The 12,482-nt window shown below is 40.3% G+C and overlaps 2 protein-coding genes across 11 annotated transcripts in view; one reads left to right on the top strand and one right to left on the bottom strand.

The window, feature by feature from the left end:
- Positions 1-12,482, bottom strand: part of plekhj1 (pleckstrin homology domain containing, family J member 1) — a 423,983-nt gene that overhangs the window by 310,111 nt on the left and 101,390 nt on the right. The gene's annotated exons all lie outside the window — the stretch shown is intronic.
- dot1l (DOT1-like histone H3K79 methyltransferase) overlaps positions 1-12,482 on the top strand; it is a 92,153-nt gene that overhangs the window by 28,550 nt on the left and 51,121 nt on the right. For 6 of the 10 annotated variants that reach the window (XM_078198343.1, XM_078198350.1, XM_078198345.1 and 3 more), the window contains exons 8-12: positions 1,338-1,393; positions 4,640-4,719; positions 5,971-6,039; positions 11,565-11,671; positions 12,373-12,414. In XM_078198343.1, coding sequence (XP_078054469.1) covers positions 1,338-1,393; positions 4,640-4,719; positions 5,971-6,039; positions 11,565-11,671; positions 12,373-12,414 — 354 coding nt within the window. The remainder of the gene's footprint in view (positions 1-1,337; positions 1,394-4,639; positions 4,720-5,970; positions 6,040-11,564; positions 11,672-12,372; positions 12,415-12,482) is intronic. The other 4 variants (XM_078198346.1, XM_078198347.1, XM_078198348.1 and 1 more) reach the window with 2 other exon arrangements.

Consider the following 12,482-nt stretch of genomic DNA (forward strand, 5'->3'; position numbering starts at 1 on the left):
TGAATGTTCCCACTGGATCATTGCCAAACTGCATAGACATGTGATCCTGCGTCTGAGCACATATCTATCCTGGGTCTAGACAATGAATACATTGCACTATGTGTTCCCACATAAGAAACTTTTTGATATGAATTTTGCTAACTACAGGGTTCCCAGGCCTTTGGTTCTGAACTATTCAACTTTACCACCACGCCTTGCGATAACTTACCTTGGACTAAAGTGAACAATGATTCATACAATACTTAAAATGCATTAAAATATCAGCATATACGTTTTAAAATAATTACTTTTTAAATTCTCTTACTGTATTCTCATTTGTAAACTATTCTCGCGTTAATTTATTGACTTGTTTCAAGAACCATTCAACTCTTTACTGGTAGTCCTTCAGTGCCTTAAGATATGCTGTCTAAAAACCTTATTAACTGGTTAGAAATCTCCAACTTCACCTATATTTGGTAATCCCTGGTTCCCTGTCTTACATGGATTAAATTTAAATTCTTTATCTACAAGTTCCTCCTTTACCACATTGTCTGGGATCATTCAGAGCTCTATCCATGTTTCAACATACTATTTCCTCTGATTCTGTCCTTGTATGAACATCCCACACCATTGTCTAATCACTGGTGGCACCGTCTTGGGAACATAGAAACAGGAATAGGCCATTCAGCCATTTGATTCTGTTCCACTATTCAATTAGATTATGGATGATGTGCAACAGCCATGAGTTATCGTGTCTTTGGAACCCTAACTCTGAGTCTTATGCCCCTCTCAAATTTTAAATGCAGTATTTGTATTTTTGATACTTTCCACTTGCCCTTTGGGCACCTTTTCTAATCTTACCCTCTCAGCTTGGCATCAGCTTCCTTTGCTTACCTGTCTTTGTGAAAGTGTAAAAGAATGTGCACTTGACTAACGCTTTATCAGAACATCCCAAAAGATTTGATAAATAAAAGATTGCTTTTGAGGTGCACTCTGTAGGTAAACATGATGACCAGTCGATTTTATAATTGCTGAAGGTAGGAACATGAACCTTGTGCATCAATAGTTTCTGTGCAAGTCTCAATAAAAGATTTTTATATTTCATAATACTGACATTTCCGATGAGTTGAAATACAGAGAAAAGAAATCATTGAACTGTGGTGTGAATTAAGAGTTTTGAAAGTTACTGAAGAGCCATGGTAGAGACCAGTTCGTACTTTATGATTGATGTTGCAAAATAATGTGCAGCAAATTGGGTAATTTTGATGCTAAACATTTTATTATTCTTGATCTGCAACTTGTGCACAAATGTAAGAGAATTTTATATTGTGATTTTGAGAAATTTCTGTTTCTTTCAGCTGGAAAGAGGTGACTTCCTATCCGAAGAATGGAAAGAAAAAATTGCAAGTACAAGGTGACCAGTTTGGGATAAAACATAATTCAGTCAATATTATTTTTCTAATGGCTGTTGAGAAGCTGTGCATTTAACCCTTTAGTAGAATTGATAATTTTACAAGTGAACCTTGACTATTTCAGTATCAATCGTGCAAAAATGGGGTATAGTCAGTTTCATGAGTGCACATCCTTGCCGAGTCCAGCTGTGGTTTGTAACACCTCCTTATAGTGCCTACCATTTCTTTGTTTGGAAAAGTAACAGGACAAATTTCAGTAGTTATGGGTACAGTCCTTATTGTATCAGTAGAAATATCGAGGTAGAGTTTCTGCTGGGCTTCAGCAGATTATAGGTCAAACGAGTGTAAAAGATTGAAATATTTCAACTGCAAATAGTTTCTAGAATTTCTGATCCTATTTTTGAAAGCTACATTGCCCTGGAAACTGCCCACATCCCCAGTAATAGATTGAGGTTAAGACAGGCTGTTTGCAACCTAGGTATCATAGTTAATCCTAAAATGAGGTTCCAACCTCCTAATGCCATCACTCAGACTACGTATTTTCACCTAAGATTGACTGCCTACTATTTCCCTATCTCAGCTTACCTGCCACTGAAACTCTTGTTCATGTTGTTACCTCTGGACATGACTATCCCAACACCTTCCAGGCTAGTCTTTTACTTTCTACCTCCATAAACTTGAGGTCATCCAAAACTCTGCCACCCACACCTTATAGCAAGTCCTATTACCTGTCTCTCCTGTGCTTGCTGACCCATATTGTCTCCTGATCAAGCAATGTCTTAGCTCATAATCTCACCCTTGTTTTCAGATCCCTCCATGCTTTGCTCCTCCCGATATCTCTCAGTTCCTCCAATCAAATGTCTGCGCTGGTTTAATTTTGACTGCTTGTGCATACCAATTATAATTGGTGCACCACTGATCTGTGTCTGCAGTTGCCCAACCCCCAAATTCTGAAATTTCCTTCCTACGTATCTCTGCCTCTCTACCTCACTTTCAGCTTTTAAGACTTCCCTTTTTGACCAAGCTTTGTATCTCTTTCATATCTCCTAATGTGATTTTGTGTTATCTTTGTTTTATAATGCTCCTGAGAAGCGCCTTGGGCCATTTTGTGTAAACATAAGTTGTTTCCTGTAATATCAGCCTTCCTTTTATCATGACCCATCTTAAAGTCTTGTGTTCGGCCTCATCACAGTCACTACCTTTTCCTTTTCCTTCTGGGAGAAATAATTTCTACTCCACCCATCTTGAATTTGGATGATTTCCACTGCTGGTTTATTGTTCACTAAATTTGTCGATGGTTTCCTTCCATTCAAAATTTTTCCTTTCCAGTTTAGCATTCTATCGAAATTCATTTTTTTCCCCCTTCACCTCTGTGCCTTTAAACACAATTGTTATTATTCCTGGGCCTAGATATTCTACCTTCATGCCTTTTTTTTTGTTCCAGAACGCTTTCTAAAGCCAGGCTGAACAACAATTATGCTAGCTATAACTGTAACATAATTCCGAAGTATTGAATGCATTCTGTGAGCCCTTCCCTATTTTGAACTGTTGTACTGTGAGATAACATATCTATGTAGTTTAAGTGCCTTGTTATCACCGCTCTATTCGGAAACCTCCTTGGAATTGTGTACAAATCTCCTCCTGTATTTCTCAAAATTTGTTGCATAATAAAAGCCCAATGATGATGCCAAGTCATTATTTTGCAATTTCAGATACTCAGTAGAAACATCATTACTTGAGCTGTTGTATATTTGAATTTTGATGTAATAATCTCTGCACTATCTCATTGCTGTATGTAAGGCTTATAAATTAACTTCTCATTCCAATCATGTCACCGTCAAAGCCTTGTTTCTATAGAAGCCATGACATCCTCTCCTAAAGTAGTTGATTTGTTTCCCAATTTTATTTTTACTTTGCTTATTTTTACACAAATACTTGCCCTTGGTTCTCTGGCTTTTCCATGCTGGTTTTTCTTGATCTTTAAGCTGAGATTCCAAAAATTTTCTGGCTATATTTTTAACAATGTAATTTAAGCAGTGGCTTATTGCATGGTCCTTGGAGGTTATCAGACACTAGATCCAAGCTGTTTTCTTTCTGACCGCTGGCTTTGAATTCTGTTGATGGTAGGGTTAGGGGAAAGAGAACTGCAAGGTATAGAATAACTCAAGGTCAGAACAACTGGATTGTGTGAACGTGTGCTTTAGTTTATGTACTACAGGTATGTTGAGATCATTTTTGCTGAGTGCAACTCAATTTCTGCAAGTTAAATTTGCCTGGCTAGATTAAATAATGAAGTCAAGTTGTGTCGTGAACATCACCTTTTACACTGTTCGAGCCTTTTTCCTTAGCTTCTTAAAACTGTGCTTTTCCTGTTATGACTCGAGGAATGTCAATTTCTGCTTGGAAAATTAGAAGTTAAAAGAATTAGCACTAATTTATGAGCTATTGGAGGTCATTTCCCTAGAACTCGTCCATATTGGATTTGTTGCGACAGGGTTTGATGTATGTCTTCAGTGATCCCGCTAAGCTGTTTGGGTGGTGGCCTTACAGCAGCCTGGAAGATACTGCACAGGCCTTATTACATGATGAGTGATAAGGGTGCAAAGTTGCACAAAAAACTTTTCAGGGACCATATGCAACATAATTTTCATTAAATCTTAAAAGCAATGTTGGATGGCATAATTTGAAAGTGAAGACCTTGCAGTATTTTTCCAGTCTGAAGGTAATATTAGGATAGAAGTTCATAAGCAAGTCGTGTAATGTGGCTGCCTTCATTATTTTACTATGTAAATGTGCATTATTTTGAAATAAAAAGAGAAAATGCTGGAAATATTCCGTCAGCTATATCGATCTGTGGAGAGACATGGTGTTAACATTTCAGGTTTACTTCAGAGACAACCTGATCGGCTGACCACTTCCAGCATTTATCTGCTTTTATTTCAAATTTCCAGCATACATTGTCTTTTAATTGTGTTTTAGTATTTATCTTCTTGCATAATTTTAGCTTATCAGTTAATTGTAGAATTGCATTCTCAATTTTTATGGCACAATATACATCAGTAATAGAAGTGTTTCTAATGACTATTCTTTTTTTAAGTCAGAAATATTTTTCATGCTTCATTATGATAAAATGTATATTTTGTCAATGTTTCATGATAAAAATGAATTTTGTCGCAATTATTAATTCACCTTGTATTATTGTGTGGTTATTGATGATGAGAGATTATATTTTCAGTATTTCTTTACAGTGTTGTGTTTGTGAATAATTTTGCCTTTGGTCCCGAGGTGGATCACCAGCTGAAGGAACGATTTGCAAACATGAAGGAAGGTAAGAATATTTGACTTTATCCATGTTTTTATTAGCACCAGAAATTAGCCATCTCAATTGTTCCTACCCTTGTTCAAAATGTAACATGATTAACATGTGACTTTGCAAAGTAGTGAAACTTTGGTTGAGCCTGGATTGAATTTACATTATCAAATTGATATTCTGTATTGTTACATTACAACTGTTGTCAAGTAATAATCAGCGTTTAAAACTGTGTAAGTTGGTGCTTCATAATTTGCAGTCAGGATGATACCATGGGTGGACATGGATTTTCAGTTTAAAATGTCTTAATTGAACTGCATTTAGCTGCGAACACGGCCTATTTTGTTGGGCTAAGTGGGATGGGGTTACTTAAATTGGCATTACATTTACATCTATAAACATAATTGGCATTATGTTTCTAGTTTGCGACCTGTCCAGATTGTCACAAGTCAATTAAAATTGGAAGTATATTATGCCATATTTTTTCCAAATTACTTTACTTGCCTCTACTTGCACATTCTAGCTGGATAGTTGGATGGTTGACCATGGGCATGATGGTAGTACCAAATCAGAGCTATTTGACTGGGGGGAGCGTGTTGTGTCTGGGCCACAGGTGGCCGGACGGTTGGTTTGTGATGTAGAGTGAACAGCGTGGGTTCAATTCCCGCACTGACTGAGGTTATCCATCTCAACCTTGTCCCTTGCCTCAGATTAGATCACCACCAGTCAGCTCTCCCAAAGGAGAAGAGCATCTCCTGGTTAACTGGGACTATGGCGACTTTACTGACAATGCTGTCCAAGGTTTATCTTGTACTCAACTAGAGATTTAAATTTATGTTCCCCTATTCCACAGTTGCAATCACTGGAAGCTGTCCATTTCTGTCCACTCTTTACAATCCCATTATAATTTAAAAACATCTATCAAATCATATCTCTTTTTGATTAAAAACAGCTCCAGTTGGAATAGGTAAATTATATAACTATCTGTCTTTGTACTTGGGGCATGAAGCTCTCCTTGCTGGGAGTGTGAGGACATAGACCACTTAAAAGTATAAACTAGAATTAGCAACCCATGCATAAATAAGGCTTTATGCAAAATGTGCAATTTTATGGAAGCCTCCTTAGTTGTGTATTTGATCTGTGCAAACATTTTGCATTCAAATTAAGATCAATCCATATAGATTTCATTCTTGACAAGTTTATAAAAATGATTTGAAAGTACTTGGGACTACACTTGGAGGAATTTTTAATTGATTATCATTATTGCAGGTGGCAAAATTGTCTCTTCCAAACCCTTTGCACCATTGAATTTCAGAATAAATAGCCGGAACTTGAGTGGTAAGTTTTTATTAATCTTGGGTTTATTAACTTGGCTCAATATGGCTGTAGTGTCCCAGCCCATCATCCCTTAACCAGTTTTTGCAAAATTTATAAATTTATGATGAATTCAATTGTGAACTTCATGACAGATTTTGTGAAAACATGGCTCTGAAAGTTTTTAATATTAAATTGGAGGTAGTACATTAGGAATTTTGATGTTTATGTCTGCTGAGATTCTGTACTAAGCTGGGTACTTGAATCTTTATTCCCAAAAATAGTACAAACATTATATTTGCTAATTGTGAGATTTCTATGCTGTTCCATTTTACACTATAGCACTTGTTCCCACTGGCATTGATTTAGTAGTGAATCAAATGATAGTTCAGTGGAATCCAAGTTGAGATTTTATTGTTATGGCTCATCAAATTTATCATTACTTCAATGCCGTTTGTGCACTGTGCCCATGTCATTTTATTAGCGACACAGCTCTTTCCCAAATTGTCAGCAGAAGTTAACTGCATGCTCACATTGCTGCTCAGATGGTGCCAGTCCTGCTACAACATGGTGCATTACTGCAGGAAATTAAGTAACACTTGAACAGGAAGTTGCCGAAGTTATGGAGAAGCATTTATTACTATGTTTTAGTATAATTGACAGCAATATCCGGTATTTGTAAGATGCCTTTTTTCATAGGGTATTTAGAAAGCAGAAATTGATGGGAGGAGTTGAGAGAGGTAACTTGAAAACTCAGTCATAAATTTTGGTACAAAGGTTTTTAAGGCATGAAAATTAACGGTATAGCCAAGGGGTTTAGGAAAGCAGGCTGTGGAGAAAAGGGCCATGGTATTTGAAAGCTTGGCTCCAATTTGGAGCTTGGAGGGGCAAGGCTGCAACATGGCTGGGGGAGGTCATGTTAATTCATGGAGGAATTTATACAAGAGAAGATTTTCACATACACTGAGGTCAGGAAGTTAATGGAGGTCAACAATAATAGGGATGAACAGATAAAATTTGATATGGGACCGAAAGCAGACAGTGTGGTTTATGGTGGGTTCTAGATAGTTTGTAGGGTTTTTTTTTGAGTGTATGGGTGTAAAACATTGTAAATTCTAAATGTATAAAAAAGTTATCTCTTTGAAGCATCAATCTCTTGTCTTTATAAATAAAAATTCAAATTGCAATTAAATGGAAAAAGTCCACTGCACACTGAAATTATAATCATATTTTGAAACAGATGCCATTTTGGATGTCATATCTTTTAAACTGGAGGCCATTTTAAGAATACTTTGAGATCTAGTTTTTTTCCCCCAGTCCACTTACAAAGGTTGTAGATGTAAATTTTTACCTGATTCTGAAGAAACTATGCAGACTATTATATTTGATCAGATTGATCCAGTACAATTGAGATTTGTTGTATTGAAGGTCTGTGTGGAGTTTGCACATTCTCCTCATGTCTGCACTTAAGGAAGTGACCCTGGAAATAGTAGATCCATTGGTGGTTATTTTCCAAAATTCTTTGGACTCTGGAATAGTTCCGACAGATTGGAGGTTAGCTAGTGTAAACCCGCTATTTAAAAATGGAGGTGGAATGAAAACGGGGAACTATAGACCAGTGAGCCCCTCGTCGATACTGGTGAAGTTGCTAGAGTCTATTATCAAGGATTTCATAACTAGGCATTTGGAAGGCAGTGGTAATATCAGACAAAGTCAGTATGGATTTACAGAAGGGAAATCATGAGGAGAATGTGCAAACTCCACATAGACCTTCAATACAACAAATCCCAATTGCACTGGATCAATCTGATCAAATATAATAGTCTGCATAGTTTCTTCAGAATCAGGTAAAAATTTACATTTACAACCTTTATAAGTGTACTGGGGGAAAAAAAACTAGATCTCAAAGTATTCTTAAAATGGCCTCCAGTTTAAAAGATATGACATCCAAAATGGCATCTGTTTCAAAATATTATAATTTCAGAACTGGGGGTCATAGTTTGAAGAAGAGGGGAATCAGGATATTGAATTCAATGATCAGCCATGATCAAAATGAATAGTGAAGTAAGCTTGAAGGGCAGAATGGCCTACTACTCCTTCTGGTTTTCACATTTCTATGTGCTCCAGTTTCCGCCCGCAGTCCAAAGATGAGTGGGTTAGGTTGATTGGCCATGTCAAATTGCCCCTAGTGTCGGAGTTTAGCAGGGTAAATACTTGGGGTTTTGGGTATATGGCCTCGGTGGGATTGTTGTCGGTACAGACTTGATGGGCTGAATGGCCTCCTGCACTGTAGGGATTCTATGTATTCTAAAGCTTCACGCAGGAAAACCTGTTCATTGATGACAATCATGTACTGATATTTGGAAATATCAGTAGATGGCACGTTGGCACAGTGGTTAGCACTGTTGTCTCACAGCAACCAGGGACCCAGGTTCAATTCTGGCCTCGGGTCACTCTGTGGAGTTTGCGTGTTCTTCCCGTGACACTGGGTTTCCTCCGGGTGCTATGGTTTCCTCTCAGACTCCAAAATTGATACACCAGCATCCCCCACGACGACAGCATTGCAGCAATTGCCTCAGTACTCAACGCCGCCAACTGCCAATCTCCAAGTGCAATTTTACAACTCATCTGCTTCATCCACAATGTCTTCACCTTCAACAACCAGTTCTTCATCCAGACACACGGAACAGCCATGGGGACCAAATTCGCACCTCAATATGCCAACATCTTCACGCACAGGTTCAAACAAGACTTCTTCACCGCATGGGACCTTCAACCGATGCTATACACCAGATACATCGATGACATTTTCTTCCTTTGGACTCATGGCAAACAATCACTGAAACAGCTATATGATGACATCATCAAGTTCCATCCCACCATCAGACTCACCATGGACTACTCTCCGGAATCGGTTGCATTCTTGGACACACGCATCTCCATCAAGGACGGTCACCTCAGCACTTCACTGTACCGCAAGCCCATGGATAACCTCGGGATGCTCCACTTCTCCAGCTTCTATCCTAAACATATGGCATGCTTGCCTTTATAGGACGGGGCATAGAGTATAAAAGTTGGGGTCTGATGTTGCAGATGTATAGAACGTTGGTTCGGCCGCATTTGGAATACTGCGTCCAGTTCTGGTCGCCACACTACCAGAAGGACGTGGAGGCTTTGGAGAGAGTACAGAGGAGGTTTACCAGGATGTTGCCTGGTATGGAGGGGCTTGGTTATGAGGAGAGATTGGGGAAACTGGGGTTGTTCTCCTTGGAAAGACGGAGGATGAGGGGAGACTTAATAGAGGTGTATAAAATTATGAAAGGCATAGATAGAGTGAACGGTGGGAAGCTTTTCCCCGGGTCGGTGGTGACGTTCATGAGGGGTCATAGGTTCAAGGTGAAGGGGGGGAGGTTCAACACAGATATCAGAAGGACATATTTTACACAGAGGGTGGTGGGGGCCTGGAATGCGCTGCTGGGCAAGGTGGTGGAGGCGGACACACTGGGAACGTTTAAGACTTATCTAGACAGCTATATGAACGGAGTGGGAATGGAGGGATACAAAAGAGTGGTCTAGTTTGGACCAGGGAGCGGCGCGGGCTAATTGTTCTTTGTTTCTCGTTTCAAGGCTTCATTCTATGATCATCTTGCTGGTGCCAGTACAGAGCGAGACTGCGGATAGTTGGGAACCTGTCTCGGGGGCAGGGAATTCATATGGTGTTCGTGGAAGTGGAAATGACTAGGGTTGGGAAGCATTTTCCGATCAGGGCCAGAGTGATCTCCTGGACTCGTTTCGATCGCCTCAGGGGGTCGGAGAGGAATTTCCCAGATTTTTTTTCCCCCATATTGGCCCTGGGGTTTTCACTCTGGGTTTTCGCCTCTCCCTGGAGATCACATGGTCTGGAATGGGAGGGTGGGGGTGAGTTAATAGGTTGTGATGAACAAAGCATCGTAGCTGTGAGGGACAGCTCGGTGGATAGGATATTAGTATGTAGATAGGCTGGAAAATTGGGCGGGGATCCTGGATTCAGGATTCAATCCTGGACCGGGGAGCGGCGCGGGCTTGGAGGGCCGAAGGGCCTGTTCCTGTGCTGTATTCTTTGTTTGTTGTTCTAAACACGTTAAAGAAGCCATTCCCTATGGACAAGCCCTCCGTATACACAGGATCTGCTCAGATGAGGAGGATCATAACAGACGCCTCCAGACACTGAAAGATGCCCTCATAAGAACAGGAAATGGCGCTTGACTCATCAATCGACAGTTCCGACGTGCCACAGCGAAAAACCGCACCGACCTCCTCAGAAGACAAACACGGGACACGGCGGACAGAGTATCCTTCGTCGTCCAGTACCTCTCTGGAGCGGAGAAGCTACGACATCTTCACCGGAGCCTTCAACATGTCATTGACGAAAAGAACATCTCGCCAAGGCCATCCCCACCCCCACTTCTTGCCTTCAAACAACCGCACAACCTCAAACAGACCATTGTCCGCAGCAAACTACCCAGCCTTCAGGAGAACAGTGACCACGACACCACACAACCCTGCCACAGCAACCTCTGCAGGACGTGCCGGATCATCGACACGGATACCATCATCTCGCATGAGAACACCATCCACCAGGTACATGGTACATACTCTTGCAACTCGGCCAACGTTGTCGACCTGATTCGCTGCAGGAAAGGATGTCCCGAGGCATGGTACATTGGGGAGACCATGCAGACGCTACGACAATGGATGCATGAACACCGCTCAAAAATCACCAGGCAGGAGTGTTCTCTTCCTGTTGGGGAACATTTCAGCAGTCACAGGCATTCAGCCTCTGATCTTCGGGTAAGCGTCCTCCAAGAATGCCTTCACGACAACGCAGAATCGCTGAGCAGAAACTGATAGCCAAGTTCTGCACACAAGAGGACAGCCTCAACCGGGTTCTTGGGTTCATGTCACACTATCTGTAACCCCCACGACTTGCCTGGGCTTGCAAAATCTCACTAACTGTCCTGTCTGGAGACAATACACATCTCTTTAACCTGTGCTTAACCCTCTCTCCACTCACATTGTCTGTACCTTTAAGACTTGATTATCTGTAAAGACTCGCATTCCAACCCATTATCTTGTAAATTGAGTTTGTATCTATATATGCCCTGTTTGTGAACAGAACTCCCACTCACCTGATGGAAGGGGCAGTGCTCCGAAAGCTAGTGGCTTGTGCTACCAAATAAACCCGTTAGACTTTAACCTGGTGTTGAGACTTCTTACTGTGCTTACCCCAGTCCAACGCCGGCATCTCCACATCATGATTCCAAAGATGTGCAGGTTAGATTAATTGGCCATATTAAATTGCCCCTTTTGTGTCAGGGGGATTAGCACTGTAATTACAGGGGGGGCCTTGGTGGGATTGTTATTGGTGCAGGCTTGATGGATCGCATGGCCTCCTTCTGCACTGTAGGGATTCAGTGAAATGCTTTCCAGTCAACACTGAAGCTGGTAAAATGCTCATGTAATATTGGAATTGTGTATGACTAGTATGTTTTCTGTGTTGCTTTTCAAAGATATTGGCACTATCATGAGAGTTGTGGAGTTATCACCACTGCGAGGCTCAGTTTCATGGACTGGTAAACCAGTCTCCTATTACCTGCATACAATTGATCGGACCATAGTAAGTATGTTGTTTTTAAGTTGTTCGGAATGTGTAGTTATTGATCGTGGTGGGGTGGGTGGCATTATTAGTGACCTTTGCCATAGTTTTAATGGTTTTTGTGATGAGTTGTAACAGAAGGTTTTACGAAATGTCAGTGAAAAATAAGCTGAAGAAAGTGAAACTTGAAAGGTGGCCTTATTTTTAAAGTTGCAATTTACTTTCACTGCGAGTTTCTGTATCTATAATTGATTTACTTTTCCCACAAAGATGCCCTTTCATTGTATGCCATATTAGGTTTATGCTTAATTGTAATTCTTATGTTTGTTAACTCTAATGGAGTTAATTGTCTCATCTCATTTAGACTGAGGGACTTTGTTGGGTTGGGTCAATGACAAGTCCTTGTTTCTGTTGAGTGTTCCAGCACCTACACATGTTGGTAGCACTGGCTGGGCTGGTTATGGGAGATTTGGGTGGGTAAGGTGCTGGCCTACTGCACGGGGTCCCATTTCTCCCAATGTTTCTTCAGCTTCAGGCACATCCTGTACAATATTAACTCTGGAATATCTATCAGATGCATAGGTGACATGTTTAAGAAGATGTAAATGATGTCACAACAGGGAGAAATATCTTGCTGCCTTGCCAGATGTTGTTGGCAATCAAATAGTATATTATTTTCAAGACATAACAATAAGAAAGCAAAACTTGTTGTTTCATTTCAGCTTGAAAACTACTTTTCTAGTCTCAAAAATCCAAAACTCAGGGTAAGTCGTTTTTGCTAGCTTCTTGAAATTATTTCTGTCACTACGACAAGCTCATGAATTTGAGATCA

This window comes from Mustelus asterias, chromosome 26 (assembly GCF_964213995.1).
Source record: "Mustelus asterias chromosome 26, sMusAst1.hap1.1, whole genome shotgun sequence".
Taxonomy (NCBI): domain Eukaryota; kingdom Metazoa; phylum Chordata; class Chondrichthyes; order Carcharhiniformes; family Triakidae; genus Mustelus; species Mustelus asterias.